General features: G+C 56.9%; 1 protein-coding gene across 1 annotated transcript; it reads right to left on the bottom strand.

Annotated features, from left to right (window-relative positions):
- Positions 1-350: 350 nt before the first annotated feature.
- Positions 351-5,415, bottom strand: EN2 (engrailed homeobox 2). The gene is made up of 2 exons (XM_058533947.1): positions 4,398-5,415; positions 351-1,110 (listed from the first exon to the last, which is right to left on the bottom strand). The coding sequence occupies exons 1-2, from the start codon at positions 5,077-5,079 to the stop codon at positions 794-796; spliced, it is 999 nt and encodes a 332-aa protein (XP_058389930.1). The 5' UTR covers positions 5,080-5,415; the 3' UTR covers positions 351-793.
- Between the last annotated feature and the right edge of the window lie 17,707 nt (positions 5,416-23,122).

Here is a 23,122-nt window from a genome sequence, read left to right as displayed (position 1 = left end):
CCGGTCCCTCCTCCCGGGAGCCCTGGAGGCGGGAGAGTTGGCGCTGGTGGCAGGTGGCTGGACAGGGGAAAGCGACAGACGCCGGCGGAAGCATGCACGGAGGTGCAGGCAGGGCCTCGGGGAGGAGCAGGACAGGAGGAAGAGAGGAGAGCCGGGGAGGCCTCCGACCACCATGGACCCACTTCCCAGGGCAGGCCCTGGCTTCAGGATGCGGCACTCCTCCCCGGACGCCAAGAGTTCCCTCGCCCCACCGGGGCCCCTGCGCTGCCGCTGGCGAGGCTGAGGGTATGGCCCTCCTGGTGCCTGCTGTCACACCAAGCCCACACAAACAAAGTGGCGGAACTCACAGACCAAGTAGGAGCTATTTATTCGGTTCACAGTTGTGTGAAATGCAGCAATAAAAATCTTTGGACTTCAGCAAGTTGTTTTAATTTTTTCTTCTTTTGAAATTAAAAAAAAAAAATGCCCAATGTCCCATAATGGAGCTTAGGGGATTAAAAAAGATGAAACCCTAAACAGCCCCCTTTGAAAATAAAAAAACAAAACAAAACCCCCCCCATAAAATTAGCATAATCTGATAAACACAAAAAACTCAAGAAATATTTTATAGTCAGATATTTTGGATTTTACACACCTGTAAATTATATATACATAGAATATTGCAGAACCATAGCTAATACACGATATTTTCACTATTAATGCTGGTATAATCTTTATACACTGGCCCTTGATTTGTGATTTAAATTATTGCATTGGCTAGCGGGACTGAGACCGGACTCGGCCACCCGCCGCCCTACTCGCTGTCGGACTTGCCCTCCTTGGCCGTGGTGGAGTGGTTGTACAGGCCCTGCGCCATCAGGTGCACAGCCAGCGTGTTCTTGTTGCCCGTGGCCTTCTTGATCTTCGCACGCTTGTTCTGGAACCAGATCTTGATCTGCGACTCGTTGAGGCTGAGCTCCTGCGCCAGGCTCTGGCGCCGCTGCTCCGTCAGGTACCTGTTGGTCTGGAACTCGGCCTTGAGCCTCTGCAGCTGCTCCGCCGTGAAGGCCGTGCGCGGCCGCTTGTCCTCTTTGTTGGGGTTCTTCTTCTTTGGTTTGCGAGACCTTGGACCTGGGCAGGCGTGGTGGACAGAGAGGACACCGTTAGGAGGCTCCTGGCCTGCGGTGCACTCAGAGGGGGTCAGGGGAAGGCCGCAGACTGCGGACAGAAGTGCCTGCCCCCGGCCCCGAGGCCGACCTGGAGGAAAGGAGGAAAGGCGGGCTGGACTTGGGGCTGGGCGGGACTCCCACCCACCTCTGGACCCACTCCTGGAGAGGAGGAGATGGGCCAGGGAAGTCCGGGTGAGGGGTGTGAGGAGGGTAAAGGGTAGGCTCAGTGGAAAGGTCGCCAAGTAAAAGGCAGACTCCTGCAGGAAAGCAAAAATCCCAAACTTTCTGGCAAGGCTTTTTCTAGAGCTTTCTGAGGTTCTGTCCAAGGATAAGGACAGGATGGGGGTAGGTGCTGGGAGAGCGGTCAGGGGGGAAGATTGGGGGAGGAGCCCCAGGGGATGTGAGAGGACTCCCACAGGACCCCCATGGGGGACACCCCGAAGGCACTAAGGGCAGTGAGAGCCAGGGGGGCAGGTGGGGCCTGAGCACGGGAGGCGCCCAGAGGTCTGCCTCCACCCCAGCCCCTTTCTGTCTCCCCAGCTGGCTCTGTGGGCGCAAGTTCATTGTCTCCTTTAAGAACAGCAGGGAGCACACGCGTGTCCTTTCCCAGGTTGGGAAGGAGCACTGAGCCAGTCACAGCTCCCCCTTCACCCTCACCAAGCCTCCTCAGTCCCGCGTCCCTTCCCTGCACTGACTACAGCTGCCTGCCCCCTTCGCCCCAGGCTGGGGCTGCCCCGCTGAAGGCCGCAGGGGGCCCAGCTGACCCCGGGCAGAGGGTGCACACTTCTGACCCCCACCGGACTTCCCTCGCGCCACACTACTTCAGGTTGCTTAGGGACAGTGGTGGTAAGGCTCCTAGGACCTGGCCATCGGAGGAGACCTGAGCAAGGGAAGCAGCGGGAGGAAGCCAAGGGTTTTCTTTCTGTTGGTGTCAAGAAGCTCAGGCCCCAGAGAGTGTCTGTGAGGGAAGAGGCCGGAGAGGCCACTGGGGGAGGGAATCGGGAATGCATGTCTGGGTTTCTTAATCTGTGAAGTGTGTGAATCAACTTTGGGGACCTCTCAGCCCCAACTTCTTCCGCGGCCTCCGAGGCGGGAGGCTGGAGCAGGCTAGACCTCGGGCAGCCGGAACCCCCCGGTCCCCGTCCCGCGCCCCATCCCATCCTGCAGGGCCTGGGGACTGCGTGGCCACCCTACGCAGCGGGGCGGAGGGATCTCGCTGGAAGGCTGCTCGGCTGCATCCTGATCGCCACCAGGAGGGAGGACGAACGCGCCCGGGCGACGCTGAGCGAGGCGTCTGGGAACGTCCGGAGACCCAGGGGGCGCCGAGATCTCCCTCCCCGCCAACCGGGCCGTGCGCTCTCTCGGGGAAGCAAACTCGGAAAGGGGCTTTGGGCGCCGGAGAGAGGGCTCCAAGGGCCGTTAGGCTCACATTCCTGGCCTTTTAAATTCTAAAGCACACCCTTACTCACACCCGCGCCCCCCACACACACACCCACCCAGGCGCGCACACTCACAGTCCCCGTCGCGCACAACGCCGAGGGCGCCGGCTCCGCGCCACTCAGCCTAACTGTGACCGCGCGGGTGCGGATTCGGGGCGGGAGGCCGGGCTCCCGGCGCAAGCGAAGGGGGAAGGAGGTGGCTCTGTAAGGCCTCTAGAGTCCCCGGGGTCCCCCACCTGCTCCCACCCGACCGCAGCCTCGTGCTCCCCGAGCCGGTGCTCCCGAGAAGCACGCTCCCTACCCCGAGACTCCTACGGTCCTAGGGCCTTTGCACACACGAATCAGCCCGCAAAAAGACACACACTGTTCACGGAAAAACACCTCCCTAAAATCAGAATTTTTAGTTCCCTTTCTGCCCTGATTTTCTTTCAAAATGCACACACTTAGGAGTCTCAGAAACAGGACCAAACCTCCGCAAGAAAACTCTGTGTCGCTTCTTTCTGAAACGCCCAGAAACAGAAACGTTATCTAAACGGGGATTTTTTTTTTTTTCAGTTCAGGAAGACCAGCGGCTTGGGCCAGGCCGGGCTCCCGCGGGCGCCTGGGGCCTGGCGCAGCCGCGACTCCGGCGCCGGCGCCGCACAAAGCCGGGCCGAGGCTCCTCGCCGGCCGCTTTGTGAGACTATATGTTAATTAAATATTAACAAAGGAAGGAGGCGAGAACAATGGAGCAAATTTCAGATCTAGCTGGAGAAATTTGGATTTCATCGGAGATGCGCACAGACACATTTCTGCGGGAAGTAGGCCAAGGGGTGACTCAGTTGTGCTGTGATCTGGGTAAACGACCCCCGCAAAAACAGTTGAGGGTTGAGGGGCAGGGGGTGTCCGGTCTGGGCTGCCAGCTCGGGGACAAATGGAATCTGTTCCTAATGGCGGTTCACAGCCTCAGACGCACATTTAATGCAGCTGATGATTTCTACAAGGATGTGGACTTAGCTTTTTAAAATCTCAGATCTATGAAAAATACACCCAGCACCACTGCACACAGCCCCCCACTCCTCCACACACCCCCTCAGAAATCTGCTTCTTTCCTACCCAGGAGCAGCCCCAGGAAGCCTCTGGGAGAAGGTCCTTTCTATTCCGGACATTGCAGGCCTCCTTCCTCCACGCTGTGTGCAAGATGGGTGCTGAGCTCCCCCGCGGTGGGCTCGGCAAATAAACCCGGGCAGAGGGCAAAGGGCGCCTCTGTGTTCATCCCTTCCCTCTCCTGATCCCCTGCTCCCCCCTCGTCAGCCCGAGCCGAGCCGCAGGAGGAGCAGCCAGCCTTGCTCTTTCTTCCCTGGCTACATCTGGGATATTTGGGTCATAGGAAGAGTCCAGGTCTGGGGTGGGCTGGGCGTGGGTCCCGAGTCTGGACTGAGTTGGAGGGACGTGGAGAAGGTGCGAGCTTCCGAGCCTGTCTTCCAGGCTCCCCCGTTCCCACCAAATAAACTCCAGCCAGAGGGGGTGGGTGAGGGGCGGCGAGGAGAAGCCCAAAAGGCCAGAGAAAGAGGAGGTCCTGTCGCTTCTGCTGTTCTCAGAAGTCTCGACACCCTTGGGAATCAATCCTGAGCCCTCTCCTGGCGGCCGCTGCCCGGGCCGGCGTCAGCCGCACACAATGTCGCGGTGTGTGCGTCTTTGTGTGTGTGTGTGTGGGGGGGGGTGTCCTGGCGTCTTCTTCCTCCCGGTAAGTTCCCGCGCCAGCGCCGTCCCGCAACCCCGCGGGCCTCCTCCCCGGGCCCGGCCGGGACGAAGGTCCCCGCAGGCTCACCTGAAGATGGCCGGTCCGAGTAGCGCGTGCAGTAGACCCAGGCTGGCCAGAGCATAGGCTGCGCGCCCAGGTTGGCGCTGGCCTGCGAGCTGTCCGAGTCCGAGCTCACCGACAGGTCGCCGCCCCCCAAGCCGCGGGCCTTGAGCGCCCCGTCCAGGGGGCCCCCGGGGTCGCCGCCTTTCTTGGCGCCGCCGTGCAGCGAGAGCGCCTTGGAGCCGCCTTCCCCGTCGCCCGGAGAGTCGCCGCCGCCGCCGCCGGGCAGCGGCCCGCCCGCACCGGGCGCACACGGCGCGTTCTGCCGGGGCTCCCGGCTCGACCCCAGGAGCTGCTCGGCGCCGCCCGCGCCGCCGCCTCCCTCCGTGCCGCCCGCGCCGCCTTCGCCGCCGGCTCCGCCGCCTCTTGCTCCTCCCGCGCCGGCACAGCACGTCCCCGCGTCCTTTCTCCGGCCGAACTCGGGCCGCAGGATGTTGTCGATGAAGAAGTTGGTGATACGATGCGGGTGCTGGTGGTTCCCTGGCGCCTGCAGGACCACGGGCAGCATCAGAGCCCGCCGGCGGCCAGTGTCCACGTCGCCTGGGCTGCTGCTGCCGCCGCCCGAGCCTCCGCTGGGGCTGGATTCCGGCTGCCGCTGCCCCTCCACCGCCGCCGCCGCGTCGCTGGGCTTGGGGTCATTCTCCTCCATGCTGTTCACAACAAATCCCAAATTGATTCTCCGGGGCTCCCCCTCCAATCAGCCCTGGGCTCGACTGCGGTGCACGCGGAGACCTTCGCGGCCGCCCGCGCCCCTACCCCGCCGAGTCTTCCGAGGGCGTGCGCGGCAGCCGGGGCCAGGGCTGGGGTCCTACAAGTCGCCGGCCGCGCTCGGAGCGGAGCCACGTTCCAATCCACGAGTTGAGTTAGAAAATACCAAGAGTTGCCCCGCGCCAGGAGATTCAAAAGAGTCCGGTCCTCGTCTTTGCAGCGCACCCGGGCGCTAGACAGTGACAATGGTCCAGCGGGGACCCGGGGCGCCTCCCGGGCTCCGCGCTCCTCTACGCGTCCGGCTGCCTCTGGCTCCGGCGCTGCCGCCGCGGCCGCCCGGGGCTGGAGCTGCGCGCATGCAGGCAACGCGCACCCCGGCGCTCACGCCCGCCCGGGCCCACTAGGGCCGCCGCCGCCGCCCGGCCGCCCCCGCCCGCGCGCCCCGGCCGGCGCTCGAGGGTGCGGGGCGCCAGCGGTCAGCGCGCCCGCCGCCGCCAGCACGCACATGGAGGCCCGCGGGCCCGCGCTGCGCTCTGCCGGCCTCGGGGCCCCCTCCGCGCGGCCGCCGCCCCGCTGCGGGCCGGGGCGCCCCACCGGCGTGCGCCGCGCCCCCGCCGAGCCCCGCCGAGCCCCCGCCGAGCCCCGCCGAGCCCCGCGGCCCGAGGCGCATGGGTGAGCGGCGGGAGGCGCGGGCCGGGCCGGGCCGGGCTGGGCCGCCCGCGCTCCCTCGCCGTCTGCGCGCCCTCGCCGCCTCGGCCTCGGCGCGGGCTCGGAAATTTCCAGGCCACTTAGCGCAACCTGAGACACTTTCACTCTGGATTTTTGTTCTTATTTTTAACAGAGCCCCCTCGAGTGACGTCGCGGGCCGGTCTCCTGGACACGTGCCTCGGGCCAATGGCCGCGGCGCCGCGCGCCCACGTGACGCGCCGGAGGCCGCTTGGTGACAGGAGCCGCCCGCCGCCCCTCCCCCCCTTAAAGCGGCCGCGTCCTCGGGCTGGGGTGCGGGAGCCCAGAACCGGCGAGACCGCGACCGCGTCCCCCGCGCTCGCTCGCGCTTTCTCCGTCGCTTCTCCGCTCAGGGATCTGAGGAACCCCCGCGACAGCCCCAGCAGGTCACTCTGGAGTGCATACTGGACACGCGCTGGAAGGTCGCTATTTTTAACATTTCCATATTGTTTACCGTGGGGAAAAATCCCAGAATTCCTTGCACAAAATGCATAAATAATATTAAATGAGCTGCCGTATACAAAGGGACTTTTGTAGTACGCGTTGCTTGCTGGTGGAGAGGGAAATTGTCACTTACATTTGACTTTGGTAACCTGGCAGATTCCCGTCTTAAACGCAGAGTTGGCGGGCGCAGGACCCTCCTCCTGTAGACACTTACTGTAAGTGTGCATGTGTGTGCGTGTGCGTGTGCAGGGTGGCGCGTGCATACCGTAGGAGTCTTCCCGGGGACTCCGATCCTCAAGAAACATGCCTGTAGATCCGGAAGAGCGCGGAATACGATTTGGGGCTCCGCAGGGGGAAAGAGAAATAAAGGAGCATAGGGGGTTATCACTGAGTCATCTTTTTTGGAAAGGAAAGGAGAGTGGATGTTTCAGGCAAAGCTTCAGAACCATCCGGAGAGAAAATACCCCAGATCAGCTGCCTTCCCCCAATTCCCAGACACTCATCTGAGCCCCACCATGTCTCTACCCGACTGAGGGGCTACCAGGCCATTCACTTCATTTTCTTTGTCTTAAAATCCTTTGAACTAGTTTCACAGGAGAGCAGGCCCCATTTGGAAGGGGAATTAGGAATCCAGTGGTGGGGCGAGGGCCCCAGCTTGTTGCTCCCCTCCCCTCTGTGCTCTACAGTTCTAAACTTCTTTCCAGCTTCTGTCAGAACGGCCGAGTTGAATTTGTTTCCTCTTCTCTTCCCCCCTCCTCAGGCTCCTTCCTCTTTGCTCTTCTTTCCTTGCCCCCAGCTGCAGGCACCCCAACAAACACCGCTGGTACCCCAGGCGCAACTGTCCATCATTTAAAATGCATTTTTATGGAAATTTTCAAAATTCGTGAAACATCCGAATGAGCAACTCTGAGGGTGCAGGAACATTGGCACAATAAACGTATTCTTGGTGGAAAGAGGCGTGGGGAGCGGGAGAGGAGGAAGAGCCAGGGTGCCCTAGGTCTGGCTGGTCCAGGCTGCTGCGGGGTGCCCAGCAGCTAAGGCCCACTGCGGAGCTGGGTCTGGGCCTGGGGATGCCAGTGGGATGCTGCCAGGCCCCGGGGAGAGACGGGATAAGGTCTGGGCAAGCAGCCCTCCAGGGAATGATACAGCCAGGCCACCTTGAGGCTTGGCGGCTTCTACCTAGCCTGGCTCAGCTCTCCTCCTGTCCCCACCCAGGTCCTGTCCTTTCTCCACCCCAGCTCTATCCACCCACTGCAGGCTCCAAGGTGCAGGCCGGGATGGGACAAGAAGCAACAGTCACCAGGTGCTGCTCCCAGGGAAATTCATCTGTAGAAGAGGGGTGTGGAAGGGGTGAAGGTAGCCCAGGCAGGTAGGTGGGCTGGGTGTGGATAGGCTCTGGAGGCAGATGGGGAGGCTCATCCGTCCCCTGTGAGACTCAAGCGGGGCAAGGGGAAGCCACTTCTCATTTGGGGTGACTCACATCTACCCCCCTACTCCCCCCCCCCCCCCCCCCCCCCGTTGGAGAGCTCCTCATCTAATTATCTGGCTAGGCACACACCTGCCAGGGACCCTCCCGGGATCTCAAAAAGTTAAACTCCTCAGTGCGCCTGCCTCTAGGAAAATGGGGCTGGTGAGATTTGTAGGAACATCTTATTGACACATGTTTAGGGTTTGGGGGGAAATTTTCCTGCAACTCAGGAACCCTAATCATCACCAGCCAGGGAATGTCCAATTATTTTGGGTCTGCAGAAGGCAGAGTGGGTGGAGGGAGGGCCCAGGGCTGGTTTGCTTCCTGAAAAGCCATCCCAGGTTGATTTCTCCACCTGTCCCGTGAAAAACAATTAGGCCTTCTCCTGAGAAATATTTCCTAATTTCTTGGGAACCTTTGCCTCTGATTGCCTTAGCATTAAATGAGCCCAAGATGCTGGACTTCCGCCTGTGTTCTTTCCTTCAACACAGCCCCAAATTCATGGTTGCAACATAAACTCTGCAAAGCAGCAAGTAATCTCCAGGCAAACCTAGTCCGTTTGTGGGCAGCAGCCTGCAGACACCGGCTCTCCAGGCTGCGCGGTCAGGCTGGTCTGAGAAAGAAGGTGGATTCCTGAGTTATAGGCCTGGAGGTGGGTTGAGGGGGCCTGGAGGAGGAGGAGGGAAAAGAGAAAGGAATGAGGAGAGAAATGACCAGAAGAGTATCAGGCCACCCAAAGCTGGCCGGAACAAAAATAATTCGGGAAAAGAGCGCCCCTTGAGAGTGGGCACGATCCCAAGGGCCAGCGAGGAGGGTGGGGGACTCTGAACTGAAGCTGCAGAAAGTTGGGTCTCTCCGGGGTGAGAGAATTCTAGATCTTACAAAGACAGCAACCCCAACGAGCTGTTTCAGGAAGCTTCTAAAACATGCTTGAGGCCCAGCGCCGGCCACCTGCTGGATCCGGGACACGGCCTCGGCTGTGCTTCCCGGGGATGCGGGGGAGGGGGCATTTCCAAGTCTCTGCTCTGGAGCCGGAGATGCCAGCCTTTCTCGCCCTCCCGCGGCCCTGCGCCCAGCGGGACGCGAGCTCCGCTTTCCCCGCGCGGACGGCTGCTCTGTGCGTGATCAGACGAACCAGCGCCGAACATTTTTTTCTCCCCAACGTAAAGTGAGGCCGCGGCCCGGGACCCCGATCCCCTCTACTCTCACCGGGTCCAGGATAGTGCCCGCAAACCACCCGCTTACGGAGAACCATCCTCCCCCCTCCCGGCTGTCTGCACAAAGAGGGGCCTCGGAGACATCAAGAGGAAAGACGGCTTCCGGACTCGCGGATTTGGAACGCGACGCGAGCATTTCGGACACAATCTCTCGCACGCTGCGGGGACAGAAGCGCTCCCGAAGACGCTGGGTACCTGGCTGCGGACCCAGCCTCTCGCTTTGCCTTAAAGCGAGGCCGGAAGATGCCTTTTCCCGCATCCCCGCTGTCACCTCACTTCCCACGCTTCTCCAGGTGGGCGTGGGGACACTCGGAAAAAACGAACGCAGTGAGAGCGGAGTTCGCCCGCGGGGGTCCTTGTCACTCGGTGGGTAGAGACGCCCAACAATTCCAGAGAGCGAAATCTCGACCCAAACAAAATCAGGCCGAAGACCCCCGCGCCCCTGGCCGGGAGACAGCCCCGCGCGGCTGGGCCCTGGGCGCCGGGCGGGGGAACTGGGGCCGAGCAGGGAGAAACGCCTCCGGCCCGGCGGAGAGTCATCCTCGGCTCCTGGTGCCGCCGCCGCGACCTCGGCCTGCAGACAAAGGACGAAATGAAGGGGCGCGGGGAGCAGGGGGTGGGTCGGGCGGGGGCAGCGGGCGCCGAGGTAGCGCTTCTGTGCTCACCTCTAAGCGGTGCACAGCCTTACAGACCCAGCCGGGGTCGGGGAAGCTGGGGCCTGGGATGAGGGACCTTGTTCAAGAATCCCAGGAAGGAAGGGGTTAAACGCAGCAGTGGCGGGCCTGGAGAGGGCCTGAAGCGTCATGGGGAGTGGGGTGCACTTGCCCTTGAGCTCCAGGCCCCTGCCCCAGGCCTGCAAGGGGTGCCCCACTCCCCAGAGGCGCCACGTTGTGCCACAGAGAGCCTGGTGGTGGGTTGGCGCCCGCGGAGGCTCTACTGAGGAGGGCAGCCGGCAGCCAGCAGCCCCTGCCCCCAGAGCTGGAGAAGACGCAGCTCGTGCTCAGCAAAATTTCCCTGGGTGCTGGGGGCATGAAGTGGGCGAGGCCTCCACTGGACACCAAGCTCCTGTTCAGGCCTCAGTGAGAGGACCTACCTTTGACACTTAGCCCCAGTGCTAGCCTGGGAGAGCTACAGAGACCTTAGTAGGATGGGCAGATCTCCAGAGCTGGAGACCGAGACGCAGAAACCGTCCCTAACCTGGTTTCTCACGAAAACAGATGCTGCTAGAGGGGAATCAACTCGCTCCTCTGTCTTGGCCCCACTGCCGGTCCTCCCTTGGCTGTCTCCAGGGCCAGGCGACTCTGGACTTAAATGACCTGACTTGGGATTCCTTGGGGATCAGCTTGTGTCCCAGGGCCCCTTTCCTGCTCTCTCACTCTGCTTCGTGCTGTTCTTGATCCCAGTAAAATGTGGACCCCTCTGGAAGCCGGGCCCACTTCCACTCCAGGTCAAACACTGTGTCCTCACGGGACAGCCCTGAGCTCTGGGGTCTGGCGCTGGGGTCTTCCCTGAGCAGCCTGTTGTGCAGGGTCATGGCTGGGAGTCACACAGACTGTTCCATGACCTAACGCCTCTACTGTAAAGAAAATGTCCCCTCAGAACTGCAGCCACCCAGAAGAAAGCGACACATTCCCAATAATCTGAGGCAAATAGCAAAATTGGTTTGGCAAAGGAATTTGAAGAGCAGCACCTATAGCTTGAGCTGGCTAAGCAACCAAAACAGGAAGAAAAGACCTAGAAAAGGATAGCAAGTTGTGAAGAAAATTAGCCACCCTCTCCATTCTCACAACCTCTTACAAATGGTGGTATCTATCCACTGTCTTCTCTACGACCTTTGGAAGGAAAACAAGATCTTCAAAAGGAACTCTGGAACTCCTGCTTCACCTCACAGGGCGTGAGGTTTCCTTTCTTCTCTGTCTTCCTCCAAAAGCCACAGGTAGTCACAGAGAGGCTGCAGAGCATAAACTCACGACATATGCTGACTTTACACTATTTTTGGAAATATGATTTGAGTGGCTAGAGAGTTCCACAATTTTACACAAGTTCAGGTTCAACTTAAACCACCTGGATCCAGCCCAACCAACCTACATACAGTTGGGGAGACAAATAACTCATTCGTCTGCATTTTATGTCAGGAAGAAAATATCTAGACCATCATCCCCAAATACCAACAACTGAACCGCGCTTCACTGGGGGAACTCATGGAGAGTTATGTACAGGTTAAATTGGGGGAAATAGATTTTCTTTTAAACCTACATTCAAGTTAGTCATGAAATTGATTTATTTTTTCCTTTATCAAAAAGAAATATATTAAAATATATAGTTTGATATGAAAGAGTGAAACTAAATTGTGAATTAAATTCAAACATTCTCTATACATGATTAAATTATCGATTAATTCCAATGAGTTCGACGAAGTTGGTCATTTCTTTAGCATGAGTATCTAACTGATGAACATTCTTAAATGGATAGTATGGGAGGGCGGAGTTCCAACCTGTAAATTCCTGTGCTAGGTATAGAGAGCACTCATGGGAAGAGTGGGGGCCTTTTAGGAGCACAAAGGCTCAGTCCTGAGCTACATGAGCACTCTTGCTAGGATGGGCACTGGTGTCAACCTGCATGGTGGGTGCCTGCCCCTGGTTACTGCCTGCAGAGAGTGTCCCCACGGCACCGACTGCCTTCCTGGGGCAGTGCTGTGGGCTTCCACTGGGGCCCGGGCATCCCTCTCAGTCCCTCTCCCTGCACCCCCTTCCTCTTCTCTTCCCTCATCCCTGCACATCTCCTCCACTTAAGGAAAAGCCCAGCAAAGCAATATTGTAAAGTTAAGGCCCATTATAGAAGTGCTCTCTTTCTCCTCCAAAAAAACTCTTCCCTCTCCTCAATCCCTCTAAAAAATATTCCATTTCTCTGCAGGCAGTCTCTTTGTGTTGTATTTTATGTGATGGAGTTTCAGTGTTTTGTGTGTGTCTCATATCAGTTAATCCCCTAAGACACAACAGCCTCTGTGATGACGGCAAACTTCAGGAACTCTACGCCATTTGGAGTATTAACACAGGCCCAGGGAGAGAAATGGGATATGCACGAGGATTTCCCACATATGTAGCTAATGCCCTTAAATTCCTGGGGATTTACACCTCCCCAGCTAACGGGAGCGAGAAATGCGAGCTGTTCTAATTAACTGCCTCCTTTTAGCTCTCAGTTGGCGCTGCCAGGGCTAACTTTGGCAGCAGTGCAGCCTCTGGGTTACAGATGTTGGGGGCCCGCGCCTGGAGGGGAGGGGTCTGAGGCGGCTGGCCGGAACTGGAAGGTTTGCTGCCATGATGCATGTGCTCAGAGGGCAAAGCGCGGGGTCCCCACACAAATGACACACTTTGGGCGACGCTTAGGATTTGTCTTATTTACAGACACAAGCTCAGCGGCTCCTAGTGCAAAGCACTCACGGAAAGTCAGCCTTGAAAATAGAATGTGACACCAAGTCTCCATCAGTTGGAAAGCTCGCTCTGGAGGCATTCCCCGCAGTCCGCGGCCAGAATGGATTTCGGATCTAGACCCGCAAAGAGGCGAGCGTCTGCCAGGGTCCGAGACTGGGCCGAAAGCAGGCTGTAGCCTTTCTGCCCAGGCGGGAATCTCCTTTCCGCAGTGGAAACAACTCCTGGAAAACACAAAATCCAGCGAAAAGAAAGCAGCGATGCCCGTCTGCGCCAGGGCGAGAGGAGAGCTCCCTCTCCGGGAACCGAGGCGCCTCGCACTCCCAGGCTCGCGGGCGGGGTGGGCGGGATGGGCCTTTCTCGCGTCCGGGGTTGGGGGAGGGCAGACGCATTTCCGGGCACCCACCGCAGTCCAGTCTGCGGCGCGGAGCGGTCTCCGCATCCCCCAGGAATGGCCTAGAGGTGTCTCGGGAGAGCACCGAGCACCAGGCTTCTCTGCCCAGGGGGCAGTAGTCTCCATGTCAGAGGCGGGGGTAGGGAGCCCCATGCTGGATTTTTCCCTTCTTGCGCCCGACTGGCCTAGAGCGCACGCGGGGCGGGGGGGGGCTGTGTGCAGGGGAGAGGGGGGGCGCGGGCCTTTGCCCTCTGGGGTGTGACACAGTCTCTTCCTTCCAGAATTGGCAAACTGTCGGGAGCGCGGCTCCTCCACCCCGCTCCCAACTCCCCCCTCCACCTCGCCGCTGCATCGTGTTGGGTGAGGGGATCCCTCGCTGGCGCTTTGAGTGTGAGACCCCCAGGAGGCCTTAAGCAGGTGAGGGTTTCCCTCTCCCTTGCTCATCTGAGTAAGCAGCGACCCTCCGGGCAAGCGTGGTTTTAGGGGTGATTTCTGGTGACCGGCCGGGTGCCACGCCACGTCCCAAGAGGGAGGGAGGGGGCGCTGTGGCTCCGGCGCCGGCCCTGCCCCGGGAGGCGGGAAGGGTTACACTTGCGGCCTCTGGCTTGGAGCAGATCCCCGGGGATGCTCCCCGGCCGCGCTCCTGCTTTCTGGGGAGGAGGGGGACTCCGGACCCGTCGAGACTCTTGGCTTGACAACGAGGGCCCAGGAGTCAGAGCCCGGATCAATGAGGCAGACTTCATGGCTGCGCACCTTTCCTCCGAGGTGAAAGCCTGTCCCCCTAGTTCCCCGGGCGCCCTCGAGGAGGCGAAGTGCACGGAGCGGGGCCCCCGCGGCGGCGCCCAGCACCCCGGGAGCGAGGGCCCCAGGGCTCGGGCGCAGCGAGGGCGGCCCCGGGCGCGGATTTGTGAATGAAACGCTGAGCTCTTTGCAGCTCACAGATCAGAGGGCTGCGATCGCCCCACCGACGTGGTCCAATGAGCCGCTGCAATAAGCGCTTAGCGACAAAGCAGGGGCACGGCCCGGCCTGGCGGTTCCGCCCTGCGCCGGGCGGGGACGCGGGAGGGGGCCGAGCCAAGGCAGCGACTTCAAAGCCGCTCGTCCAGACACAGTGAAAGGGTGGCGCTCCCAGGGTGGCACAGTCTGAAACTGCATTCCCCCACCCCCACCCCACCGGAACGCCCACAGGCGGTCCTAACCGCAGTGACCCTGAGCTTCCGGCCGCCTCAGACCCTCCCCGCGCGCGTCCTTCGCGTCCCGGGGACCCTGGCCGATCACCGGGTCCTAGCCCCATCACGTCCCCGCGCGGGTCTCCACGGCCTCGAGGGTCTGGCCGGACTTGCTTCCCTAAACAGTTGTCTTTTTCAAAGATTTCCCCCACTGTCCCCTCTTCCCCTTTAAAATTAAAGTCTGTCGCTGCCTCCCTCACGTTCCTGTTGCTTGCGGGGGGCGGGGGGAGCAGGCACCCACGTGTGCCCCGCACGGCCTCTGCCCCCTGGGTGGCGGAGCCGGGAGAGCCCCCTCCGGAGAGAAACCGGTCCGCAGAGCCGCCCGCCGCGTCTGCGCGCTCACCGCCGGCTCCCCCTCCCGGGCCGGTAGGTCTCCACCGCGTTTCAGAAGCGCGCACCTTGAACAAACGTAATCGCCTTCTGCGCGGTGGCCTCCTAAACTTTCCCCCACCCTCGGTTTAAATGCGTGCGCTCTTTTTCCGGAGAGTGGCGGCCAAGGAGGAGGAGGCTGGGGGTGCAGTGGGGGTAGGGCATTTGCTCGAAGGGAAGGAGAGAGGTCAGAGGTTAGGAGGGATTGCGGCTCAGCGACCTCTCTCACCCTCACTGGCCCAGGGAGGGAATCACTGAAGCAGGGGTCCGGACATCTTTGGTGGGAGGGCTTTGGTCCAATGAACACACGGAAAAGCCTACATCACGTAAAGGTCGGAAATGGAAGACGGAGTAGAAGAGGACAGGCTCTAGGGGATGCTCGGCTAAGGGAAAAGAGGACCTAGGAGAAAAGGGGCAGCTTTCGCCTCTGAGGACTCTGCGGCCGGCCGCGGTGATGAGGGCACCCCCAGGAGTCCCCCTGCCGCCGGCGCAGAGGCTGTTTTCTCTCCTGCCGGGGTCAGAGCAGACTCAGCTTCCCGCCCATTCCGGTGGGGATGTGCCCTGACCTATCCAGGCCTCAGCCTCGACCCCCTCCTCCACGCTTGAGGAGAGGCTCCGAAGCCCCCCTCTGCTTCCGGATTCCCGAGAATGAATTCCCTGAGGGAGTGAACTGCCCCCAGCCACAAGAGGGGCCCTGAGGTTTGGGGGCTTCCCAAAGCAGTGGCAGCCAAGAGTAACAGGAAAACAAGAGTCTACTTATTTCCTTCCCCACTTAACCCCCCTCCATCCCCACCCTCCCTGCAGTTACCCCTACCTCTTGCCTCCCACCCCCCACCCCCCACATCGCACCAGCTCTGAAGGGACAGGTCCTGACTCCCACCACTGCTGGAGTGACAGTGGGGATTTCTCTCTAGCTCTGAGCATGAGACTCATGCATCTGCCCGCCTCCTGGCCGCCTCCACTCCAGGGTCTAATGGGCATCTCACATTTATCAGCCCAAATAGGATCGGTTTGGTACTGTCCCACCCACCACCCCACCCCTCTGCTCCTTCTCAATTTCTCCATTCACTCAGTTGCTCTGGCTAAGCCCCTAGGAGACAGTCCTGATTCCTCCATGTCTCGGGGGCCACACCCTGGCCTCAGCAGGCTCGTTGGCTCTGCCTTCCACTCCATCCCACAATTACCCACCCCACCTCTTCCTCTCCCTCCACTGCCATTTCTTCTCCCACCCAGACCGCTGCGGTATCCTAACTGGTCTTTCAAGCTCTACTAGTCCCTGCAGTCTGTTCTCTTTTCACACCACCATCAGACCGTCTCACATCCTTGGTCTACACCAGTGGTTCCCAAGGAACGCTGAGAATTAGACACAATCCGAAAAACACCTTTCCAGGCAGGTCCTACGTGATTGGCCTCCGCCACTGCCCTTGCCTGAGGTTATAACACTTGCCTCCCTCTATAAGCCCAGCACCCTAATTCTGCTGTCCAAGCCATCCCCACCTCAGCGATTCTCTTTCTTCTGTCTTTCCTCTCCCCTCTGTCTGGAGCATTCTTCCTCCAGACCCTTGGATACAGACAGCCCCAGACTGAGACGTCTAACACAGCTGCTGGCCCAGCTGTATGCTTCTCGGCACCTGTGCCTGTTTGAAGTTGGCTGTGGCTGTTTCAAGTTGTGTGTCCATGTGTGTCCTGGCCGGCTGCACTAGAACTGAACTTTAGGAGGGCGAGGCCTTTTCTCCTGTGGCCTTAGCCCCGACCTGCAAGAGGGACTGGCACCCAGCCACACCCAGCCAGCCTCTCGAGCTTTGGTCTCAGAACCCTCTACTCTCTCACAAATTATTGAGAGCCCCAAAGAGCTTCATTTATTTGGACTATACCTATTGATAAACTGTATTAGAAACTGAAACTGTTTTAAACATATTTGTTCATTGATTCATTTACAAATGACAGTAAAAACCCACTTATGTTTTCTTAAATAATATATATATATATTTTTTGGTGAGGAAGATAAGCCCTGAGCTTACATCTGTTACCAATCCTCCTCTTTTTGCTGAGTAAGATTATCCCTGGGCTAACATCCGTGCCCATCTTCCTGTACTTTATATGTGGAACCCCGCCGCAGCATGGCCTGATAAACCACGCATATGTCCTCGCTGGGGATCTGAACCCGCCAACCTGGGCAGCCGAAATGGAATGTGTGACCTTAACCACTATGCCATTGGGCTGACCCCTTAAATAATATATTTTAATGGACATTTACTCTATTTCCCCAAACAAAACAAAACAAGTCAGAAGAGTGGTGTTTTTCATATTTGCACACTTCTTCAACGTCTGGCTATTAATAGAAGGTAGCTGGATTCTCATTTCTGCTGTGCAATCCATTGTTTTGGTTCAAGTATTTGAAGAAAATCCAGCCTCTCACAGATATGTGGTTGGAAAAGGGAGGAGTGTTATTAGCCTCGTCAGATCATTGTGGACATTATTACTTGATAATACACCAAAATTCAACAAGTGGTAGTTTCTGAATGGTTAGTTGCAGTATGCAATCTGAAACCATATCAACGAACATTTCGTACTCTGTTACGTTAAAATCCATTGATCTGTCTTGCGCTTTGAATGGATCTTTTACCCACAAAAGATTTTGTGACATCATTCGTTGGCTGGAAAATGCTGATTCTCTGACTTACGCAGCTCTTCCTGGCGTCGACACACTTCATTAAACATCACAAAATCAAACGTGTTAATTTCACTGCTGAGCTGGTCAGGACAGTCTGTAAATACTGAGAAATTGTCTGGCTCATGGCATTGGACGCAAGTTTCCCGAAATTTTACTTTTCACTAGAAAACTCAAATCTCGTTTGTGGCAACAACTCTTATTTTCCTTGACGTGACAGGCTCACTTCACGTATTTTTGAGAAAATGTCTGTCAGACACCCAAGTCTGAATACCCACGTTTGTCTTCAGATGTCGTGTCGCATAGACTGGAGTTCCGCGGAGCAGGGCTGGCTGGGCTCAGTCACCCACACTTCACGCTTCCCCTCCGGACAGCCCTGGGACCGCCGGCCACGCGCTGCTGTACTCGCACTCCCGTTTCTTCATCCAGGACGGTAAAAAGACACGTGCTCAAGGGCTGAGGTTTAACAAAATGAATACTTTTCACTGCTTCTTCAAGGTCATTCTTAAGCGAAACTGGCATATTTTACAAAACTGTGAGTGCGTGGCTGTGATGAATACGACGCCCACTGATGCAGGTGAAGCCACCGCCTCGGTTCTGCAGGAGGACCAGCCTTCACTCTCGGTGGTATTTCTGCACATCAGGGCCAGTGTCTGCCCAGTGACACAGGTGAGTAATGACTAACTGTAAAATTATCTGTCTGTGGATCTCCTGAAGGGGTCCTAGGGACCCCGGGGATCTGCAGACCACATTTTGAGAACCGATGCGCTAAACAAGTGTTTCATGAATGAAGGAAGGGGGGAATTTTACCAGTCTTCTGAGGTGGATACTAGAGGTCCACAGTTGCTTATCCAGAGCTCCTGGCACCAGATGCATTTCACAGCTTGATTTTAGAAAGGTAACACAGCATGCACACTCTGTATGACCTGACCCAGTGCGCGCTCACAGTGCCCAGTAATCAAACACGTTAATACTTCCACAGGGAGAGTGTAGGAAAAGTCACCTTAGTGGGACAGGTACCGTAAGAAGCTTCACGTCGTTTAAATCAGGTTTTGCCACCAAATGAGATTGGAAAGTGACTTTCAGTTTGGAAAGCATTTGGATTTTGGAGCTGTAGACTTCTGTCATGGTCTCTACTCCACGAGGGGGCAGCTGGGGACAGAGGGTTAACTGCTGCCCCAGCCCGAGGTCCACTGCTGGGTGAGGGGGTGGGACTTGAAGGCTGGCCATGGAGTCCAGGGCCCGCGGTGCCTCTGCTCTCTGTGATCCATCCTCCACACGGCGGTGAGGAGGCCCTCTCAACACACCGCTCTGGTCGTGCGCTAGCACTGGCACCAAGGTTGGGGGCATGCGTGTCTTCACCGCCCGGCCGGGCCTCCCTCCCACACATTCGTAACCGCAGCTGCTCAGGGCCAGGGACTCCTGAATACACCAGGCACTCTCCAGCTTCCGGACTTTGGACTTTGTCTTTCAGAATCACCACGGGAATCCCAGTGCCACCAGGGCTTCAACTGCAGGGAAAAGTGTGAAATCTAAGATTGGAGACGAAATTCTGCCTTTTGACAAATTTGAGTTCTGGATGGCTAATATTGCTTGGAAAATGGTTATTCTTTTCAAAATGTTAAGAAATGTAAATTTTCTTTAATAATGCTGTTAGAGAAAACACCAAGTAGTGAAAATTGTTGCTTGTCTGGTCTAAAATTTGATTTCATGTGTTATTGAAATGAGATTAATTTTTTTTAATTGTGGAAAAAACCCATAAAATTTACTATCTTAACCATTTCTAAAGGAATAGTTCAGCGGCATTAAGTGCATTCACATTGTTGCGCAACCATCACCATCTCTAGAACTTTTTCCTCTTCCCAAACAGAAGCTGTCCCCATTAAACACTGACTCCCCCTCCCCAGCCCCCGGCACTCAGCATTCTCTTTCTGTCTCTGTGGATTTGAGGACTCTGGGTACCTCATGTGAGTGGAATCATACAGTGTTTGTCCTTGTGACTGGCTTACTTCACTTAGTATAACGTCCTCAAGGTTCATCCGTGTTGTAGCATGTGACAGGATTTCCTTCATTTTTAAGGCTGAATAATATTCCGTTGTATGTATGTACCACGTTTTCTTTATCCATTCATCCATCAGTGAACATTTACGCTGCTTCCTCCTCCTGGCTATTGTGAATAGTGCTGCTATGAATCTGGGAGTGCAAAGGTCTCTTTGAAAGCCTGTTTTCAATTCTTTTGGGAAAATACTCAGAAGTGAAATTGCTGGATCATATGGTAATTCTATTTTAAATTTCTTGAGAAACCATCACTGTTTTCCACAGCAGCTGCACCGTTTTACGTTCTCACCAGCAATGCACAAGGGGTCCAATTTCACCACATGTTCGCCAACCCCTAGTATTTTCTATTTTGTTGATAGTAGCCATCCTAATGGGTGTGACGTGATAGCAGCTTCCAGACTTTTGAAAAGAGCATTCCTTTCACCAGAACACCCTCCCCCCACCTACCTGAGGAACTCCTTGCTCTCCTAGCTCAGTACCCCTTCCCCCACTGTTCCTTGCTCCTTCACCTGTGCTTCCTTCTACAGCCCCATCCTCACGGGCCGCCTGCGGGCAGGCGGGCTGTGCCTCAATGCCTCTGTCCAATTCGCCTTGTTGGCGGAGGGGGTGATGGGAGGAGCGGGTGGGGGTGACACTTGAGGTGGGTCTAGAACTGCACTCTCCCCTAACCATATGTGGCATTGCGCACTCAAAATTTGGCTAGTGTGACAGAAGAGTTGCATTTTTAATTGTAATTAACTGAAATGTAAATTTAAAGACTGATTTTCCACTCAGCTCCTGGGGACTCCCACAGATGTTTGGAACGACTTGGTTGTGTGACCCCACGTTCAACTTCACACTTACAGGCTTTGTAAACGTTAAATGCACATCAAATATTTCCAACGGAAATGCAGATGTGCTACAAGTATAAACACTACAAGTTTGAGCAGGCTACACGTGTGAAATGCACACTGGAATTTGAAGACTTAGTACCAAAAAAACTGAATAAAATAGCTTGTTGATTTTTATGCTGATTTCACGTGGAAATAATATTTTGGACATATCAGGCTAACTAAATTTATTATTAAAATTAATTTTGCCTCTTTGTTTTCTGGTTTTCTTCATGTGGGTACTAGAAAACTTTAACCGACACCTGTGGCCAGATTTTATTTCTGCTGGACAGGGCTGGTCCAGAAGACTGAAGTTGCAGGTAACAGCGGGGTGGGGACCATGGGGAGCAGTGGTTCGGGTGACCCCTGAGCAGTCAACCAGAGGAGGGTCTGGTTTGCTTGCTTTTTGAGGTGGGGTGTGGGGAAGGGGCTTCAGAAGTATATCAGTTTCCTGGGGCTGCTGGAACAGAATCCCACAACCTGGGTGGCTTAAAACAACAGAAATTTATTCTCTCATTGTTCTGGGGCCAGAAGTCCAAGATCATGCTCCCTCAGATACCTCTGGGGGCATCCCTGCTGCCTCATCCAGCTTCTCATGTTGTCCACAATCCACAGTGCCCCTTGACTTGTGGCCGCATCACTTGGATCTCTGCCTCTGTCTTCACGTGGCTTCTCCTCGTGTCTCTGTGTCTCTTTTCCTCTTCTCACAGGGACACCATCATGTTGGATGAGGGCCCACCCTACTCCAGGGTGACCTTGTCTTATCTTGAATACATCTGCAAAGACCCTATTTCCAAAGAAGGTCACATTCTTAGGTACCGATGAACAGATCTTTTTGGGAACAGAATTCGCCCCGTGACAGGGAGCAGGCAGTGTCTCGAGTCCAGCAGTCCTGGAAGCCCTGCTAAGGATGAGGCCTTTACAGCCTTCCTCACCTCTCTGTCCCTCAGTTTCCCCGTTTGTGAAATTGAGGGTAACACTAGAACTTAGCTCGTGGGCTTGTTGGGGAATCAAATGAGTTAGGCCCTTAGAACAATGCTGGCAGATGCTAAATGCTGTGTAAACGTGAGTCATTTGTACTGACATTTCTCCTAGAGGCAGAAGAAAGCCATGGAGAGGAGTGGGGAGGTGAGTAACAGAGGCGAGACCAGTTTCAGAACCGCACCGTCCAGTACCACAGCCACCAGTTCCACGTGGTGACCTACGTTTCGGGTAATTAGACTCAGTACACTGACAAGGCTCACCAGCCACATATCAGGTGGACATGTGGCCAGGAGTTCTCAGTGGTGCTGGGATCCGTGGGGGTAGGAAGCAGAAAGAGGCCAAGTAGGAGCTGAGAAAGGTGGGAGTCAGCCCCCCCCAGGAAGCCTGATGGTAGAGGGAAGGGAGAGAGACAAAGGGGGGCTGAAGGGCCCCAGGCTGGTGTGTGTGTGTGTGTATACTATTTGAAAATGAGTGAGCCAGCACACTTCCGTGCAGAGGGAGAAGGTGGGGGGGGTGCTACAGGCTGAATATTTGTGTACCCCCAGAATTCATACATTGAAACCTAACCCCCGATGTGGTGGTGTTAGGAGGTGGGGCCTTTGAGAAGTGATTAGGTCGTGAGGGTGGGGCCTTCATGATGGAATTAGTGCCCTTATAAAACAGACCCAGCTTGTTCCACCATGTGAGAGCGTCGGGAACTGGGAAGCGGGCGCTCACCAGACACCAAATCTGCTGGCGCCTGGATCTTGGACTTCCAGCCTCCAGCACTGTGGGAGATTCATGTTTGTCGTCTAGGCCACCCAGTCGGTGGTATCCTGTTGTTGCAGCCTGAACGGACTCAGATGGGGTGATAGTGTGGAGTGGGGCTGCCAGTGTGGGATGATCGACACCCAAAAGGATTGCTGAGAGGGGCTGGCCCCACGGGCTGCATAGGTTCCCTGGGATGGCAGTGGCACCCACACTGTAGTGGCCAGGACCGGGGCACGGACAAGGAGGCAGAGGGTGACAGCACAGGGGCAGGTGGAGATGAGCAGACAGGAGACAGGTGGCCAGAAGGCGGTGGACAGAGAGGTCAAAGGGAGGTGGGAAGGCAAGGGTGTGGGCATCAGGAGAGGGCTGGGGCAGACCTGGTGGTCAAACCCTGTCCTCACCCTCTCCACGGGGTGTCCTGGCCTGTGTTCCAGCCAGCTGGGGTCTCCCACTTCACACCCACGCTGCTGTTTCCCACCAACCTCCCGGCCCCAGCCCATGATCACGTCCACTCACCTTTCAGGAGCCTCCGGGGAGAGACAGTCCCCCTTGGTGTTTGCATTGGGCCTGTAGACACCTGTGTGGTTACTGGAGTATGGACGATCTGAGAGAGAAGTCCCCAAGGACAGAGGCCACGGTGTCTTGTCTCTGGCACATAGCAGTAATGACAGGTCACATGTCTTGAGTGATTGCTGTGTCTTAGGCACCGTTCTAGAATCTTCACAAGGAACAATCCATGCAAATGCACGACAGCCCATGGGCTACTGTTCCAGGTGGGGCTCTGCAGAGAACCAACAGGAGACATAAATTAGATCTGTTTTGAAGATTTGGCTCCGGAGACTGTGGGGCTGGCAAGTCCAGAATCCTCAAGGCAGGTGGGCAGGCTGGAAGCGCCAGCAGGAGCTGACATGTGGTCTTGAGGCAGAATCCCTTCTTCTCCGGGAAACCTCCATTTTTTCTCTTAAGGCCTTTAGCAGGAGACCCGGAAACTTTCGTTTTAACTAATACCCCAATGACGGGAGCCCCCCAGGGTCTGAAATCTCTGGTGGGGGGCAAGGCTTTGGAGTGTGGTGGAGCCCTCTGCAAACCGGGTCTCTTCTTTCCAATGCACCTGCTGTCGTGAACCTCAGGCACCTCTCAGGGAGTGCCACAGGGGGCTGCTTAGGTGTGGGCCTGGATGGGAAGAGGAGGAAAACCATGTCCCCCGCTGCCCCTATGCTGCACTGTCACCCTCACAATGCTTTAGGGAGGGGGAGGAAGGGGACCAACATCAAGGTGCTGGCAGATTCGGTGTCTGGTGAGAGCTTCCTGGTTCACAGATGGCAGCTTCTCGCTGTGTCCTCAGAGGGCGGCAGGGACGAGGGAGCTCTGTGGGGT

The sequence above is a fragment of the Diceros bicornis genome, chromosome 3, assembly GCF_020826845.1.
Source record: "Diceros bicornis minor isolate mBicDic1 chromosome 3, mDicBic1.mat.cur, whole genome shotgun sequence".
In the NCBI taxonomy this organism is placed as follows: domain Eukaryota; kingdom Metazoa; phylum Chordata; class Mammalia; order Perissodactyla; family Rhinocerotidae; genus Diceros; species Diceros bicornis.
Note: the sequence above shows the minus strand (reverse complement) of the source record. Positions and strands in the feature narration are given on the sequence as shown.